Genomic DNA, 19626 nt, shown 5'->3' with positions numbered 1-19626 from the left:
AGAATGACGACCCCTCCCCACTACAAAGTACTCAAATTAAAGGTTGGATTTCTCTCAAATTTTCAATGTAAGATTACGCTACTGCCTATGGAATGAGACTTTAATCTCATAAATCTGACTTTTTTGCTCAAAATTCTTATTTTTATAAAGTCAGAATTCCAGCTATGCTCTCTGGTCAGTCTGTGTTACACACCCCTGTCTCAAACAATGGCGCTAAAAGAGCCAAAAGTCAGTAGAAATCTGAGATTTAAGCCAGATTTTCTTTTGTGTATTCAAATTTAGTAAATAAACGATAATTTTCCTTTTAAAGTTTAGCCTTTGTCAGGGATGCAATAGTGGAGACTAGATCAACAGATTCCTGGCAGTTCTTCATTTTGTCCAGCAGGGGGCCGAGCAGGGGTAAATGTGGGAGGAAAGAATGAATCCAGGGGAACTGAGTCAGCAGCTGCTGTGGTCCTTCTCGGCTGCTCCCCACAACTTCCGTGGCTCAACTTAAACCCCATTAATAAATGTTAACTTTTTTTTTTACTAAACACGGAAAGCGTGAGTTGCCTTTGTGTGGAGCAAGAGGCGTCTTTTCGGGGAGTAAGAGAGAAGAGGACCATCTTGAATCGCTGAGGTATCCCGTAACATCAACTGTAGCTAAAAGGCTACCTCTCTATAGTTTACTTTAGAAAACTCACAGCGACCTTCTCTCTTTTCAGCTTTTTACTTGGGGTTTGTTGTTACATAAAAGTTTAAAAAGTCGCTACAGCTGGACGTAGAAGGAAACTAAATTAAGTAAATTGTACTTCTTTTGTCTTCAGTCGGAGCTTTGATGAACAATAGGATTAAAACAGACAGTAAGTGGCTCAGCACTGATTACAGTTGCCCCGGCTACCTTTCATTTCATGAGTAATCAGCCTTTGGCTCCTTTAGGCTGCCGTAGCTCTGAGGAAGTCTCGGGATATGTGTGTAGTAGTAGGAGCCTGTATTATATAGCCTCCGGGTATAAAGCTGTAATAGTACCTAGTAAAGATGTACGAATTTAGAAGGAGAAATATTTATTCAAATTATTTACTGAACTAATCTCTAGGAAATGTATGTTATATATGTAAAAACAGACATGTTTAACATTATATTTTTTTACTTGAAAAAATAAACATTATAAGTCATAACCTAGTGCCACGCTAAAGTATTTCTGATAGTGTTTTGATACCCAGTTTACAAAAATAATAATTTACCAAATAATTTACCACACACTCCAAAATGGTAAAGATATGTGGAAAGCCTTTAAGTCTATTTTTATTGCAGTAGCATTGTCTCCCACTGAAAAATGTAGAAAAATAATTACCTTTGATTTTAGTCATTTTATTCAACAGAAGAAAAAAAAATTCCAAAAAGCAGGATTTGTTTTCAAAGAGACCCAAACTTAAGGTGTTAAATTACTAAGTCATATTTGCATAGCGTTTTAAGAAAAACTGACAATAACATAGTTACTTTTTTGTGATATAAAATGGCACTGTGTTCTTGGAAAATGTATATTATGTATATAAGCGAAAATTTATCCCCAGCTGGCTGTTCGTTTATGCCACTGTCTCACTTCTGTTGCTAACCCATGTGAGTCTGGGTGCTTTCTCTGCAAAATACATTTTAATCTTGGCAGTGTGGGGGCTAAGTGTATACAGAGCCATATGCAGTGTGAGAAGGACAAAGGATTCCCCAAAATGCCCTGTATCTAAAGTTTTTCTGTCTTAAATTTCATTCAAAGCGACATTAAAGTCTTAAATTCGACTTGCTGTAACCTGCAAATACCCTGTATTGCAACCACATCATTTATTCCAATATACATTCACTATTCTGAACAAGATGGCATCAAAAGTGGCACATGCACTTCACAAACGGTCAAATCTGTCAATTTTCTTGATCCACACAACACACACCTTTTTCATTATCCCTGCACTATGGCAGCAGTTGAAATGTTTGTGTTTTTCTTGTCCAGACGTCGTTTACCCCGAGGCTTAATGTCTCTCAGAGTTTCAGGCATGAGCGTTTTTCCTCCGGTTCGCCGGGACCGGGTCATCGCTCAGCTGCCTCAGGTGAAAATCAAAAGTGGGAGCGTCAACTTTATTGTTTTAGAAAATCAATATTGCTCTCACTTTCATCTTCCTTTCTTTTGATTTTAGGCTTTCAGAAAGGAGGCGGCTCTTCACATTACGGAAGAATTCAACAACAAAGTGAGGATGGCCTGCAAGGAGCAGCGGACCGGCACTGTGGGGTGAGAACGGACACCTGAACTCTCTGTGAGCTCGTATTGATGTGGTTTCATCGGCTGACTCTTCTACCATTCCTTGTGTCAGATTTAAAATCTCCAAGGTCATCGTGGTCGGTGATCTGGCTGTGGGGAAAACCTGCCTGATTAATAGGTAAACGCTGCAGGCTAATGAATGCATGAAGCGTGATTTATTCATTAAAATATTTACTAATGTACAAACATTAAGAGCTGGATGTTATTTTTGTTACCTCTGAGAATATCTGCAAACATTGTTGAGTATTAGTAGTGAGTGTAACTGTGTTTGTAGTTAAATTATTAAAGATAGCAGGAAGGAGAGTGAACTTGCGTTAAATATTGTCCTGTTAAACATAATTGGTAACCAGGAATATGGAGGAATTTTTCTGCCATAATCCAAGAGCAAGCATTTCCAGTCTGAAAACAGGATTTCATGTCTTTTGTTCTCAAAACTTTTAAGACTTTTGCTTACATTTTTATTTTGAAAGCAGGACTTCTTCTCAAACCTAGTAATGCTTATACTCAAAACTTCTCCTCACGCTCACACTTAGGCTCTCTGCTTGCTTATGAAACATGGAACTGCCTTTTGGCTCAGTCGCCTGGCAACTTCTCAGCCAATATAATTAAAGTATTGTATTGAGTGTGTTTGTTTCCCTCTAGCGGGTGTTAGAAGAAACTTCTAACACTGCTAGTGGTGAATTATAGTGAATTATAGATTAATTGTATCGTTGATCTTTTAAACACTCATGAGAGTGTTGCTGCTATCGATTGTAGCAACCTGTGCCACCCACAGGATGTAGGGAGAAATAACGACAGCATAACGGTGCTACTGATCGCTATTAGCTACTGATATTAGGCAGGATTTTGTTCACCCAGCCAAAGTCAACACAGTACAAGCATTACAAGTTTTGAGAAGAAAGACATGAAGTCCTGCTTTCAAAATAGAAATGTATGCAAAAGTATTGAAAATGTTGAGAACAAAGGACATGAAATCTATAAATGTGAAAACACATTTTCAATAGTAGATATTTACAAAAATGAAAAAGTATAGCTGTGTGAGCAATGTGACCCAGTAGTCCGGAAAGTAAAACCAGATTTCTGCTTTAGATTTTGCAAGGATGCCTTCGATAAAAACTACAAAGCGACCATCGGTGTTGACTTTGAGATGGAGCGCTTTGAGGTGCTCGGCGTCCCTTTCAGTCTGCAGCTGTGAGTCGGATTATTTCTTCTTTTTTATTTATTATTTATTTAATCCAGTTGCTGTGACTTTGCTGAGTTTTTGCTCCATTACAGTTGGGACACTGCAGGCCAGGAAAGGTTCAAGTGCATCGCTTCGACTTACTACAGAGGAGCTCAGGGTTTGTCCATCCAGCTTTTCCAAATATACCGCGAATTAAACAGGAAATAGGTATTGGAAAAAAATTAAAAAGGCTTCAAGTTAAATGTTCTTTCCTCAGTTGTGATAATCGCATTTGACGTGAACGACATCGCCTCTCTGGGCCACGCCAGGTAAGCTCTCTGATCACGAGAGTGTTGCTGGACTCATGATTTCTGCCTCGCTCTGGTTGATGTCCTGCCATGTTTTATTGCTGCAGGCAGTGGCTGGAGGACGCCTTGAAAGAGAATGACCCCACCAGCGTCCAGCTCTTCCTCGTTGGCACAAAAAAGGACCTGAGTGTGAGTCTAAACGCTGTTGAAAGTGGACACTGCCTGTGGATGTGTTATGTTGTTTTTTTTTACTGGAAGTGCTTGGGTCAATGCCAGACACACACACACACACACACACACACACACACACACCTGCACGCACACACACACATACAGTTTGTGTTCTTCTTCTGGTTGAAACCTCAGGAATGTTTCATAAAAACCCCAAAAGCTTTTCTGACTGAGGCAGGAATATTGGCTGTTTTTGAGATGAGTCTGAGCTCTTCAACTTTCGCCTGATTCTCATAAAAATTCCTCTTTTGCTTTGCTGCTAGTGGTGAATTACAGATGAATTGTATCGTCTAATATAGTCTTTTAAAATTTTACAACTTTATGCATAATTTGCATAAATATGTGACAATTCCTGTATTTTCACGTCACTCATCTAGTTACATTACATTGCAAGAGTTATTGGCAAGTTCTCCACTCAAGAAACATTGGCTTATCAAATTATCTACCAAATACACACAATTATATAAATTCAATAAAATAGGATAATATCAAAAACTTCATTTATTTGATTTCTATTTTCTTCTCTCTTATTTCCCTTTTTTATTTTTGATCTCTACTATGAATCAGAATACCTTTTCATTAATAAAGTTTGAATTGGATTGAATTGAATATTTCAGTAAATGAGTTCACTAAGTAACATGTTATATAGATTAATTAAACAGATTGGTGTTTTTTATCCTGTACGTTTTGCTAATTATCATGATTTTCTGCTCATAACTAATGAAACGTGACATTTAATATCAGAATATCACACAGACCAACAATTTAATAATAATCTTAATAATAGTGTAACTTTGACTTAATGAAAAGTATTTTTAATACCTTCTTAAATGTTGTGATTTTCATATGATGCTTTTGAAATAAGCTTCACATGTTGTAACATTTTAAATACAACTGTACATATTTCAAATGAAAATGAACATGCTTTTAATAAACATTAGAAAGCAGTCTCTGGTTTCTCCTGCCATCTTAAACAGTCCCCTGCTCAGTATTCCCGGATCGAACAAGACGCCATGAAATTTGCGAGAGAGATTCATGCAGAGTACTGGGCTGTCTCATCGCTGACGGGTGAGTCGATACATTTAATGCCTGTGAAGATTGTTTTAATGTCTGACGTACCACCTTTGCATTCACAGCTCACCAATCACTCTCTGTGTAAATCATAAAGTGGGATAAAAATATGCTATATTGTCCCAACTGTGAGGAAATTCTGGTGTAAGAGCAGCAAAGTGACAGAAGATAGACGTGCAGGTTAACACGAAGATAAAAGAATTTAAAATATATTTTCTTTTTTTTTTTTTTGAAAATACATCTCTGTTTACCCTTTATGATGTTTAGCGTAATCTGTGGCTGACAATAAGTAAAATAGCTTTACTTTTTCCCCAAGTCAAAAAACAACTAGCATCCATAAAAGGCAACAGTTTAAAATGTATTCAAAATCAAACAAGCAATTTAGTAGTAAAACCTCTGAGTTTAACATTCTAGTAATCATGCTGAGCTATTATGCTAGTAGTTTAACATTCTGACTGTTTTGAGGGTGAAAAAGCAAAACTGTCCATGAACAGCAAAACTCTGAATACTTAAGACGACTCATAAAACGCTTGTAATATTTTATAATAATTCAAACACCAGATATACCATAATACATAATATACATTAAAGAGTGGAAATCATCTTTGCACTACTGCAGAAGCTCACGTCCACAGTCTTCCTTATGTTGACCATCACTGCATAGCATGTCAGTTAGCACTGTGCCAAGGTATTTCAGCTTCTCCTGCTGCATTTTATTTCAAATATTTGGGATATACTCTACGAAAATACAAAACAGGCAAATTTTTCATAAATAATTTGGAGTTATGTTCACCAGAAAAATCTGTGAATAATGACTCAGGTCTACGGTATTTGTTTAGCATTCTTAGCATAAATGCTAACATCATTTCCGACACTTTAAGGCTTGTGTCAATAGCAGTTAAAAAAAAAAAGAAGAAAATTAGGAAAAATATTTTTAAGAAACAGACATGCGAAGTGTGACTTAGTCACTACAGTGATTTCTCACTGGCCTCTAACAGATCTGTGGCTGCTTTTCTTCAGGGGAAAACGTCAAAGAGTTCTTCTTTCGAGTCGCTGCTCTGGCCTTTGAGACAAACGTTCTCGCCGAGTTGGAGAAAAGCGGATCGAGGCAGATTGGCGATGTTGTCAGTGAGTATGTGAACTGTCTCAGGAAGTTAAACAAACGTCCCACAAGTTAACACTCTTCTTTGTTGATGTGTTTAGGAATCAACAGCACTTCAAGCAATCTGTACGCCACAAAGAAGAAGCAGGCCAACTGCTGTCAGTAAGGATGGGATAAAGGTTTTATTTTTTTATTTGTATTTTTTTATAAAACAAACGCACAGACTCTGAATGAGACTTTTTCTCAGCGGTGGTTGAGTGTGGCTGCCGTCCAGCTTAGTTGGGAGGATTTCTGTGGCTAGAAAAAGAGGGGAGCATTTCATGGCATGTTTACAGTCTGTATCATTATTTTTTTTTTTCTTGACCAGCAGGAAAAGTGAGAATATTTGTGGTGGACTTTAACACAGAGCGATAGTGCTGCCATCAAACTGCCAAAGAGTTTTCAGATGCTTACTCAGCTTGTAGCTCCAGTTTTGCTGCTCTAGAGTTTTTCAGAATCAATTACTTATTGCATTTTTAGCTCAAACACATAGGTAAAGTTTTGATTGATTTTCCCAACTCCCACTTTTAGATCATTGCTTCCTCCCCTTAACTCCTTTGTTGCCGTTTAGATGTTCTGGCAACTTGCTAAAAATATGTAAATTGTCTTAGTATGAATGTACCTTTTAAGGCTGTAGCACATTTTCATACTGAAAAAATTATTAAATCCAACCTTTAATTTAAGTGCAATTATTATGTGGGTGAAAACATTTTTAATACAAAACTACTGGCATTCCTTACTTTAAACTGAATGACACTATTTATTTTTCTCAGTATTTTTTTTTCTAATTTTCATCGTGGCTGTGAACTTTTACTTACTAACCTGGGAGTACTTGTCCGCCTGAATTTGAACAATTGAAACAAAACACTAAAACAGGATTTCTCTAAATTCAGTATGTTTAGTTAGTTTTATAAACAAACAATATAGTTCCTGTTGGTTCCAGTTTTTCACCTTTAATTACCATTACCTATTTCAGTTAGCAAAAAATCTTTTCTCAATCTCAGTTTTCTTTATTTTGTTAGTTTTTGTTAACTGTAATAACCTTGACATAAACGTCTCGTAAGAATAAAACCTTCATAGCCACAACAAAAATTTAAGACCTGTGATTAATGTGTTTAATTACAACTTACATTTTCTTCAAGTCATTTAAGACATTGTAAAGGATATGTGAACACCCCGACCCCCACAGAAGAAAAAATAATGGTAACACTTTATTTGACATGCATAAGACTGACATGACATTATCATAATCATAACATAACACCTGTCATGATGATGAAGAGTCTTCAGGAATGTTTATGACTGATGTCATGAAGTGTCATTCGGTAAATATGAACACTTTTAATGCAAAGTTGACAATTTTAATAGACTTTTAAGGCAAGTTTTAATGCAACTTCTCATTAAAAGTGTCATTATTTACTGAACGATGCTTCATGACAACAGTCGGAAACATTCATATAGACTCCATCATCATGACATGATGTTATGATGTTATAATTATGACAGTGCAATGTCTTATGCAAACCTGTCAAATAAAGTGTTACCAAAATAATAATGTTATTTGTAATAATATTACACAATTTCAAATTATTATAAGACTTGTGATTTTATTATTATTACTGATCTATAGTCTTTACTCTCCACAAAAATGTGCTCACATTAAAGGTTGGATCAGTGTGAGATTATGCTACTGCAATAAAAGTTGTCACAAAAGTACATTACTGTCATTTCAGCATAAAGCTGCCATTTATTACAGACTTAGGCTGAGCGTTGTAAACACTGATCGTGGATAAATTCATTTCTAAACCACACTCTTAGATGATCACCATCTTTGCTGGCTCACCTCATGCTGCTCACTACTTTAAAAACATTTCCAGGAATCCTGATGTGTATGTTTTACATTACTTTCTATCAAATCAGTGACTGAATCTGTTTTCCGTTTGCATTGACTAGTCGTTGCTGTTTAATCATTAAGTGTTTAATCTTTTTTTTTTTATTTCATGCCAGTAATACAATCATGTCAAATTATTTTAGTTAGTAAAAAAAATATTAAACCTACTATGTCACAGTATCTCTATGCAAATTAAAGTGTTTCATGCAAAATGCGTCTTAGTTGTCTTTGCGGAGAGTCGCCTCTACTTGGTGAAGCTCTTGAAAGAGTCCAGGTGTTTCCTGTCCACTTGGCTCTGCAGCCCTTCTGGGATGCAGTGGGAGAACTTGTAGTTTTCCTTGATCCACTTCCCTCCCTCCGTGTTCTCGATGGCCACGGCTGCCACACCTGCACAGCAAACCAGGAGACAAGTCCAAATTCAGTTGCTGAGCTCTGATTGGTCAGTGAGGTCTCCACGCCGGCTGACCTGTGACCGTGGCTCCCAGGTTCTCCACCAGCTGGATGGCGGCCCTCATCGTGCCGCCCGTCTCTATCCACTGGTCCACCAGCAAAACCCTCAGATCTGCAGAAGAACACGTCCAAAAGGAGCTTCAGTTTTAGCATTGAAGAACAAGGGTGTCAAAGTGCAGACCCTGGACCCATCTTTTGCCAGACCAGAATTCAAGAGTAAATTAGGACAGAAACTACAACTTTTAAATCAAAATCTGCATACAAAAATGTTTGATGAAACACAAAGTGAGCATTCTGTTTTCACTCATTGTCTTAAAAAACACCTTGGTGTATCCAAATTTACATTTAAATTGTGTTTTCAAATGAAGGCTGACCTACATATGGGTTTAGTTGCTGAGGACAGAAATATTTTTCCTGTTTTCTTCACCTGAGCCCAAAATTAGAAGAAAACTGCATCGAAGCCTTTTGTTTGACAAGAAAAACATACAGAAACCATTTGAGGTTTTGGATCTACAATCCTGTTGCTATGATAAAAAAATGTTTAATTTAAAAACAACAAAAAAATTATATTTTATTTGGCCTACAAGTATGATTTTAGCCCAGTCCTGGTGTAGAAAAACAACATTAGGTCAAGTGTTGCAAATGAAAGGTTTTATTAATGATTGTCAACAAGTTAGAGGTTAACAGATCAAAAAATAGAAATTGTTTGGAGCAATAACATCCAAGACTTCCCAAAATATGGATGAATATAGATATTTAAAACTATTTGAAGCCTCAAACTAGAAACAGGTTTTAAATTGATAGATTGAAGCTGTATAACGTTTTGACAGAATAGTGGCCAGTTTATTATTTATTATATAATTGAATTTAATTACATTTTTGCAAGACACTAGTAAATAAATCTGACATATCCTGTCTTATTCTATGTGGCATATGTAAACTGCAATGCACTCTTACCATCACTAGATGGCACTGTGTTGCAAAGAACGGCTTGGAGATTATTAAGTCCTTCATTTCCCGTGACCCACTGACAGCTCTGAGTCAAACTAACACTTGGTTATAAAAACGTAAATATCTCAATTCCTTAAGTGCTTTAAAATATCTACTTATGAAAATGTGTTTCGTGCTTTATCACAGAAAACATTGAGGTGAAACTCGGATTTCACTCTTTACAATTTTGCCGCCATTTTTAATGATGACTGCACTTTGATTTATTGCGACCATCACAGAGTGGGATGTTTTCTTACCCTAACAATCATCAAATAGTGCTCATTAGTTTTTAATGTTCTCTTTAGCTTCGATATAGTCACATAACTGACAGAAAACAAAAATAAAGCTTTTCTTTCATACTTTAAGCAGTTATTTTTGACTTTTTTTTGTGAGACATTCTTAGTTTAACAAGACTGAACTAATTTGGTTGAATCTTTGGTTTTAAATCTTTTAGGTGTCTTTAAAAAAACAAACAAAAAAAATTCTAAGAAGTGATTGTGTAACTTAAGTAAAATGTGATGATTAACCTGGTTTTAGCACATCCAGTCTTACTTCCATAGTCTTTTCTCTTCCTGTGTAGTCTGTGTAGTTCTGGTTTTGGTTCGCTACACACAGATGACACGCTTTACGAATGGCCAGGAAACCTTTTCCAAGAGTCGTGGCGACTGAAGCCCCTTAAAACAAAACAAAAAAGACAGAAAACCCTCACAGTCACACCATGTGTGAGAGACAAGTTTATATCAGTTATATCTAAATTTAGCATTGCACCCTGAAGGGGTCAGGTTTCCCCATCTTCTGCAGTCACACAGTAGTAGCAGCCGTTCTGAATAAGATCGGTCTGAAATGGAGCTTTAGCTGAAGTTCAAGCTGGAAGACTCCGCCCCCTCCGTTCACCCATCGACGTCATGCTCATCCCCGTCCTCAGCCTGGACCTCACCCTGCACGTTCAATCAGCAATCAGGCTCTGCATAAAGGATCCACACCCAAACCGTCAGACGCTTCCCAGCTGCGTTCAACCCACCACCTCCCCATCTCCACCCTCATCCTTCGGTTCTCCAGGATGGAACCCTTCCTGACCACCACCACCAGTGTCGGGCCCCGGGGGGAAAGCATCCCTAATCAGTTATCGGGATGTTCATCGAGTTCACATCAAATCTCCGCCCAAATAAGCTGCCGGGGCCCGAGCGCCAAAGAACTGTTATTCATTGCTGTCATTAAATCTTTTAATTGTTCCTTGTTCTCCGTCTGAGTCTTTCCAGATTGAACTGTGTTTGCTCTTCCCCATTCAAAATAAACAACTTTGTTTTCTCACCAAGAATAAATCCCATGGCATCTATCCCGGCAACCAGGTCAACGGGGTCGCTATGAAACGGACCCAGAAGGTCTTTGACGCAGTCTGCCAGAGCCTGGATCAGATCCAAACCGACAGGGAGAATTTACACCATGCAAAGCGTTAATAAACCAGCAGCTACAGATCGGAGCGCGCACTGCTTCTCTCTTATCAGACCTGCGAGTTGCAGTAGAGTCTGGACGGGTCCAACCAGGCGAACTCTGGTCCTTTTGTGTTGGGGGCCATGAGTGAAAGGTACCATCCTTTCTGGCGGTCTGCGGGAACGTCCAGCACGTCCATCTGAAGTGGCTGCGACGCTGCGGTCTGTGCAGCCAGAGGGAGAAACTTGGGGAGGAAAGTTAGCAAGACTGGGAATGAGACACTTGCCTGTATCGGATTCCAGAGGGGTGACTGGTGCTGGTGGGTGGGACTGGACTCTGTCATAGACTCACTCTGCTGTTAGAGCTAGACTTTAAAGTAGGTAAAAATTAGGTAACTTCATAAAGAATTCCTAATGTTCCAATATTGTTAAAGGGGCAGTAATTTCCAGCCACATAGAATCATTTCATAACATAGTCAAGTAAGTATGTTAGTTCAGTTGTTATACAACTGAAGTTATTATTTTTGGACATAAAAAGGAGCGCAATCTAGAGTCAATGCACAGCTTCAGTTATTACAACTAAAACTAGCGATCAGGCCCAAATCCTGGGAGTAGTGATGGACTCTGACCTGAACCTTCAGAGTCACATTAAGACAGTCACAAAGTCGGCCTTCCATCACCTGAAGAACATCTCCAGGATTAGAGGACTTATGTCTCAGCGAGATCTAGAGAAACTCATCCATGCATGTATCTTTAGTTGTATTGATTACTGCAACAGCGTCTTCACAGGTCTGTCCAACAAATTAATCAAAAGGCTGCAGCTGATCCAGAACACTGCTGCTCACGTTCAGGAAGATGGAGCACATCACACCAGTTTTAAAGTCCCTACACAGGCTCCCTGTAGCTCAAAGAATAGATTTTAAAATACTGTTAGTTTATAAATCGCTGAACAACTTAGCACCACAATACATTAAAGCTCTGCTGTTATTGTATCAACCTTCCAGACCCCTCAGGTCTTCTGGTTCTGCTCTGCATCCCCAGAACCAGAAACCAAACGAGAAAAAGCTGCATTCAGCTTCTATGCACCACAAATTTGAAACAAACTTTCAGAAAACTGTAAAACAACTGAAACACTGAGTTCCTTCAAATCTCGACTAAAACCCCACCTGTTTAGAGTTTTATTTGAAACATAATCAATTACGAATTTCATGATGGTGCTTGACTTAAGTAATGTTTTGATTGTTGATTCTATGTTGCATGACTGTTTTTGTGTTTGTTATGATGTAAAGCACTTTGAAATGCCTTGTTGCTGAAATGCGCTATTCAAATAAAGTTTGATTTATTGATTGATTGATTGATTGATAAAAATGCTACATAAATATGTCAAATATGGCTTTAAAGAAAATTGACTTTGTAATTTATCACCTTGAAATTGGGACCTTGTCTCTTTAAGAAGCTCCTTCTCTTTCTGAAACTCTGCCTTCAGGAAGTCATCACAACATAGGAAATTTCCATGTTTTTTCTAGAAAATGTATTTGATTATTATTGAAACTTGAGTTTTTTTTCTAGAAATGTTTTGACTTTTGGAGCTCACAAATGTGTTGGCAGAAATGTATTCCTTTTTTCCCCCTTTTGTCTACAAAATCTGTAATACATTCATAAATATCCATATTAATTGTACAAGAAAGAATGTGAAACTGATATTTTCCAATATTATGTCAATTTCAACATTTCATGCAGTTGCTGCAACAGACAACCATGCATTTTTCTCCAGATTTATTTTACATAGCTAAGGTTCCGTTATGTAAAGTTTATATCTAGAGATATTGCATAAATTTACACTTACTTGGAAGTCTGCCTTATCGATTGGAAAACTTACAAACTATTGTTTATTTATGGGCTTTATTTTTTAATTTCTTGGCTTGATGTTTTTCAAGTTTTTCAGTTAAATATGACAGCTTGTGTGTGTCGATCATGGTTGCTGAAAGGAAAAAAAACCTTTAGAAAGGCTAATTTTATGTAAAGTAAAACATTCTGGAGGGAGTTTTCAGCTTGCGTGAGCAGACTGTTGAACACTAGACTCTTTGTTGTGTCCCTGTTATGAATCAGAGGGCAATCAGGATCATGGGAGAATCACTTCATTCAGGACTTTCATGAGACGAGCTAATAAACTTGGCTTTGTACTCTTTTGGATGTCTGAGTCTATTTCTTCACCTTTAAACCCCACTGACAGGCCAGAGATTTCAGACGTGAAAACAACTTTGTCTTTTAGCTGACTCCATCCAAAACAAAAAAGGAGTATTCAAACCTCATCGTCTTTCGCACACTTCATGTTACATCCAAAGTTACGAGTGTTTTACGTGTGGGTTGGACTCTCTGGTACTTGACTGGTTGGAGTTTTTACCTGAAAAACAGGGATTCTTTGACTCTGCAGGTAACTTCTCTTTGGAGCAGATAAAATCACGTGAGGTACCCCAAGGTTCCATCTTGGGGCGCCTGTTGTTTCATATCTACATGACTATAACAAGTAGTAAAATAAGTTACTATAATTGATACAAAACTCTACTTTACAATGTCTCCAAGTAAATGCATTGAATAAATTAATTTGTTAAAGACTAATTGGGTTGTTGATGCTGTAACATTAAATTAAAGGACTGCAACATATAAAACAGCTCAGTTGTACATCGCTTTTATATAGTCATCTTAAAAACGTTCTGATGATACAATATTTGCCTGAGTACTCAATTTCTCCCATCTCTTCATCACTGGACTGGTGGATGACGATGTGCTCAGAGCTCACCTCCTCCCCCCGCCCCCGTTTGAGGATCACCACGGTCGCTAAGCAACGAATGAACCATTACATTTTATTGTGATTAAATGTCTGCACATGTTGCAACTGGCCCTAGTATTGTCTTTTCTTTCTTTCTTTCTTCCTTTCTTTGTGTGTGTGATGTAACCATACTTTGGAGCGCTTCTGCCGCGACGCCATCTTGGTAAATCAAAATCGTTATATTATATTTTTCTTCCACTTCCCTCTTATTAGTTTCTAATTGGAGGTGGCAGCTGACGCTTTATGTGGATAACGTTAGCAGGTAGGAACTTTAACCCCTCAATTTAATTATACAACTTGGTTTATGGCTTCTTAATCTAGGCTGATACGTTAAATGATCAGGAAGAATGCTAAATTATAGCTTAAGGCGCAGTCTGTGTTTCTATGGTTACAGAGCTAAGTAGACCACGTGACAGTGGAGGCGTCAATCTTCCACAGGCTCTTCTCAGGAGGGCGTTCGGTAAACAAGTCTTGTCTTATACGCATGCGTGTCGTAAGGTTTGTGCAAAGGAGGACTACGTCATAATGAATTGTGACGTGAATAATTATCAAAGGCAACTTACTGCTATGTATTGTTTAGTTTCTAAACAATACGTCATTCCGAAAAGAGAAGCCGTGGTGAGTAGAACATCATATCTTTACAGAAAACTTTGAAATAATAAGAATATTTTTAAAAAATCTTTGAAAAATGGCCGAGTCAAACAACCAAGCGAAAAGAGACATCCACATCTCCATTGACAATTTGGAGGACATCATATTACCTCTTTTAAACACACTGTCACCAGCACAGTGGACCTTGCTTTCACAGGGCTTAAGGGATTCACATATAACAGACGTTATGTCTGACATGCTTAACAACATTTTCCAGCAATGTGTGGAAAATTCATTGACACTCCTGGTGCCAGTAATGGAGGAGAGTATTGTGCCGGGAATGGAGAGCGAAATTCCAGATGAAGACATCAGTGTGCATTTGACCAATATGATTTCCACAGAAATGGCCACCGTTCTGGAGGTACCACCAGAGGTCTGTGACCATGGCATGGAGTTAAACTCATTGATGGAACAGGAGATATCTGAAAAAGTAACATCCATCGCAAATAGGATCAAAGAAACCTCTAGTATTCCTGAACCACCTGCTGTATTTGCAAGTGGCTGCATTTCTAACCTGAAAAATTTAAACAAAATGGTTTCCAACACATCTCAGTGTCTCCGAGACCATATAAACATAGTCAGGTCGAGATGCGCCGAAAGGTGTGCCTTCACAAAAAAGCGAATCTCAGGCAGACCTACAACTGAATCAGAAACTGCTGCTGTAAATTCAATTTTTTCTATGGCCTCAGTTTGTGAAGGTGTCACTGAGATATTAGAGAAATATTCAGACGATTCAGACGTCAGCAACGGGGCTGGGGATGACGCAGGATCTTCTCCGTCAATGGATGCTTTAGAATTGAATGAAGTTGCAGACGGAATCAGCAAAACAATTATCGACGACCTTCACTACCGTAAGGCTGAGGGTTCAGTTGCAGAAATAGGTCCACACTGTCCATGTGCACCTCATTTTAACTTGAAGAATGTTGTAGGTGATATCAGGAACCTTCTCCTGTCAAAAGGCAAAGCTGATCTTGCTGGAAAAGAAGAAATAGTCAGAAAACCTGAGTTTTCCAGATTTGCCAATGACCAGTTCACCCGCATGGTGTCGTCTTTGGAGACCTCGGTCAAGGATTCAAGTGAAACCAATGTGGTGAAACTGAAATATGGCACAGGTAGCCCAACCAAACTGATGTCCCCTGGAGCTTTGTCAGATGAGGAGAGGGTGAAACTGCTTGACCACGCCAAGATGGACCAAATCCCTAAACTGGATTTTCAGTCCATCAGACCTCAAATTGAGAGACTGTGTGCAGAATCCATGGAAAACCCCCAGCTAAAGGACAAGATCAAGCAGTTTGAAACAGAACTGACAGAAAAAATATATACTGATATCATGAGGAACCATTATAATACACTTCCTGTTCCTCCAAAAACTCCTTCAGATTCTGTCCTCTCCGATGAGAAAATAAGTGACATATCCGGCCAGACAGTGATTTGCCCTGAAGTTTTCTGTGCCAGAATAGAAGACGAAGTGAGGAGATTTCTCCAGAACATCTTTCTGTGGATCAAAAACGAGGAAACAAATCGCATAAGTGAGACCGACAGGGTGTCCAACGTAATCTTGGAGATCAATGATCTAGATGGACAATACGACACGTCAAACCAACTCCCAAGACCCATGTCTCCAGAGCGCTGTGAGGCAGAAGGGGAAAGGGAATTCACCACAGCCATCCCAAGTGAATTGAAAGAGCAGCCTCAATCTGAACTTCCTTTAAAAACGGACATTGACTCCTTGATTCAGACAGAGCAGAATCTCACCGAGGCGTTACTGAGCGATCAGTTTGCAGCATCAGGGATTAGAAATATCTCATTTGCCGATGTAATCCCTAACATTCAGATGCTGAAAACTGAAACCCCAGAGCAGAGGATGAAAGAACTAGAGGAAGGCATGGCGTGTTTCGTGATGAGGACAGTGTTAAGCTGTTCTGAGGAAAACGGTGGGCCTTTGAAGTCCACTGACATGAAGAAAATCTTGTATTACCTGTCCGGGGAGGAGGTAGAGGACATCACAGACTTTGCCATCAGCAAAGACAATGAAAACATTAAACATTTTGTTCAAGACCTCTACAGCGCTCTGAAAAGCCAGTTTGGTTCTACTGAAGACATGTGGAGGGCCGCAACAATGCACGGCGGTCGTCCTTTTAAGGGTGCCGTAATATCATATTTAAAAAGCTACATTCAATCCACACCCCCAAAAGGTCCGGTTCACAAGTTGTTTTCGGCAGTCACAAAACCTTTTAAGAGCTTCTGCGGAAAATAGAGAGGCTCTTCTACCTGCCAGTAGAATGCAGACCACAATCCCAGTTAACACAGCTAACATTACTTTTTACATTGAGAAATAATTTGGCATTTGATGACATAGACTAGACAGAATTCCAGAATAAACGCTCATGAACCTATTATTTATTTCATATTTTAGGTCTGGTCATCAAAATTAAAAATCACAGCCTGGCCCTGGAGTCTTACAGTTCCTGTTTTCTAATTGGATATTCTAAATGTTCCCCTGTGACAGAAAGGTCAACTCTGAAAAGAATGGCTGCTGCTTGTACACCTGGGGTCTTGCAGTTTAGGTTTTCGCCGGGTTCTCCGGTTTTTCCTTTTAAAAACCATTCGTGTAATCTAATTGGATATTCAAAATGCTCCCCAGTAACTCTGAACTCTGAAAAGAAAGACCATTGCTTTTATATCTGGGATCTATATGTGATCTATATCTGGGATCTACATCCCAGATATAGATATGTAGAAACATTTCAAAGTTTGAAATGTCAAACTTTGGCATTTCAAACTCTTATAACTCTTATAACTCTTATAAGAGTTGTAATAACTCTTATAAGAGTAATAATAGTTGTTATAACTTAAAATATTCAGTTAGGATTCATCTGTGTTTAATTTTCAGGTTTCATTTGTGTTTCTGTTTTTTCTATTTTTTTATTTACTTAGATCAACCTGTATGGTTCTTTTTTTTATGTTTTTGGTTCCTGTGTCTTTATTTGTGCTTTTGGATTTCATATTACAGTTTCCTTTTCTGTTCATTGTTTGTGTTAGTTTCAGACTTCTTCCTTTGATTATCTCCATTTGCATTCGTCTCCCTTCAGCCTCTGGCTTCAATCTCCCGACATCAGTGTGTTTGAAGCACTTTTCACCTGATTGCCTCATCTGTAGTTTACGGAAGAGGATTAGAGCCACTGAAAGAAAAAGAATTCTAATAATAATAATCAATTTAATTTATAATGTGCTTTTCATTAACAAAAATCTCAAAGTGCTACACAGTGCAGCTGAAAACAAATAAAATCAACAATTGAAAAAAGACAGTCATTTAAAAGCAGAGTCGGCTTGTCTAAAAAGAAAAGTTTTCAGGCCGGTTTTAAAGTCAGACAATAATTGCGGGGCTCTCAAACAGTCCGGGAGAGAATTCCATAGACGAGGAGCAGCCACAGCAAAAGCCCGATCACCCATAGCCCTTAGTCTTGATCGAGGAAGGTAGAGAAGATTACAGGCTTGGGATGGTAAGGATCTAGAAGCTGAATGTGAAATAAGGAGGTCCTTAAAATAATCTGGTGAGGTTCCATATAGACAATGATGAGTGATAAGTGCAATTTTATACTGAATCCTATAAGTTACAGGAAGCCAGTGAAGCTCGTAAAGAGTAGGTGTGATGTGCTCAAATTTACGAACTCTCACTAGGATCCTGGTAGCACTGTTTTGAATATATTGAATCCTCTGAAGGTGTTTCCTGTGGACTTCAATAAACAGTGAGTTACAGTAGTCGTGCCTGGAAGAGACAAAGGCATGGATGAGGGTCTCGGCATCAGAACGGGAGAGAGATGAACAAATTTTGGAAATATTGCGGAGATGAAAATTACAAGTTTTAAACAGGTGCTAAATGTGATTTTCAAATGTGAGATGAGAGTCCATTTGTAACAATGGAGGAAATGGGAATGTCTTGTCCAGAGAACGAAACACTCGTCAGTGTCGAGGATTGAACCTGGTGAGGCGTTCCGATCAATATGGCCTCGGTTTTGGAACAGTTCAACTGAAGAAAGTTATGATTCATCCGAGTCTTAATCTCCTCCAGGTAGGACGTTAGCACAGTAAGTGAAGGTGAAGTAGAAGACAATCCCATTATAATGTAAAGTTGTAAATCGTCTGCATAACAGTGAAATGAAATGTTATGCCGATTAATGATTTTACCTAAAGGCAACATGTAAAGAGAAAAAAAGCATAGGGCCTAGAACTGACCCCTGCAGGACACCACAGGACACACCAACGGCCTTGGGACTTGGAGTTGCCAAGGCAGACACATTCCAGCCTATTAGAAAGAAAAGATTGAAACCAGCCCAGGACAGATTCACTGAGAATCTGTGAAAAAGTCAGAATCCGAATTCTGACTTTAATCACATAATTCTGAGACTAAAGTCAGAATTCCTTTTTTATTCAGTGGCTCTAATCTTCCGTAGTAGCTCATGTTATTATCTATGTATCATTGTAGGGGTATAGCAAGCTGGTCAGGAAATTACATATTTATTTTATCACTCTGCATAAGTTTACAACCTTCTTACTATCAGTTTCCAATATTCAAAGGACAAATTAAAGAGAAATAAAAAGGAGAAGTCCTGTAAATTATGGCATTGCTGCCACCATTTAGCTTCTTGCTAACTGTTGCTAATTTACTTTAACTTCTAATATTTAGGTGGATTCAAGCTCCTCTCTTGCTCTCAGTGAAAGCAGAGGCTTTTTTCCTCTCCTCTCTCCCTGCCCATGCCTGTCCTGCTTGCTCTATTTTTGTCCTGACTTTTTCTATATTTTTGGAGCCTTTCTTTGCACATCCTCCAAATCTACAAATTATGGATCTGGTCAACCAGTCTCTCAATGCAATTGATCAAATTTTCTCGACGAGAAGTCTGGGAACAGGAGAGCCCTCTTGTCCTGCAGGGACACACCCGGCAGGATTCACCCTGGATTTATTCATGATAACAGGATTTCTGCTGCTTGGAGCTTGTGGATTCCTGTTTTATTGACAAATTTGTGACAGACTTGGCCGAACTAATGAACACTCAGACTGTTGGTGTGGACAGAGACCCAACTTGGATCCGAGTCTTGCTGAGACTTGCAGCCCAGCTGAGGACTCTAAAACTCACTAACGGGATGGAATCGATCTTGGAGAAGTTGCTAGTTTCGGCTCAGTGG

At 38.5% G+C, this 19626-nt stretch overlaps 2 protein-coding genes across 2 annotated transcripts; one reads left to right on the top strand and one right to left on the bottom strand.

Moving 5' to 3' along the window:
• Positions 1-402: 402 nt before the first annotated feature.
• On the top strand, positions 403-7391 carry rab34a (RAB34, member RAS oncogene family a). Its single transcript, XM_015023269.1, has 11 exons — positions 403-619; positions 1982-2078; positions 2166-2257; positions 2340-2405; positions 3377-3478; positions 3563-3627; positions 3727-3778; positions 3865-3946; positions 4966-5056; positions 6080-6187; positions 6263-7391. Exons 1-11 carry the CDS (start codon positions 510-512, stop codon positions 6325-6327), a joined length of 930 nt encoding a protein of 309 aa, XP_014878755.1. The 5' UTR covers positions 403-509; the 3' UTR covers positions 6328-7391.
• Positions 7392-7914: 523 nt separating this feature from the next.
• Positions 7915-11490, bottom strand: LOC106940508 (adenine phosphoribosyltransferase). The gene is made up of 5 exons (XM_015023270.1): positions 11039-11490; positions 10844-10937; positions 10059-10205; positions 8558-8653; positions 7915-8478 (listed from the first exon to the last, which is right to left on the bottom strand). Exons 1-5 carry the CDS (start codon positions 11303-11305, stop codon positions 8336-8338), a joined length of 747 nt encoding a protein of 248 aa, XP_014878756.1. The 5' UTR covers positions 11306-11490; the 3' UTR covers positions 7915-8335.
• Between the last annotated feature and the right edge of the window lie 8136 nt (positions 11491-19626).

The sequence above is a fragment of the Poecilia latipinna genome, unplaced genomic scaffold (genome assembly GCF_001443285.1).
Source record: "Poecilia latipinna isolate Pla-1442-1.1 unplaced genomic scaffold, P_latipinna-1.0 Scaffold3257, whole genome shotgun sequence".
In the NCBI taxonomy this organism is placed as follows: Eukaryota; Metazoa; Chordata; class Actinopteri; order Cyprinodontiformes; family Poeciliidae; genus Poecilia; species Poecilia latipinna.
The sequence above is the reverse complement of the archived record's forward strand: the minus strand, read 5'-3'. Positions and strand labels throughout refer to the sequence as shown.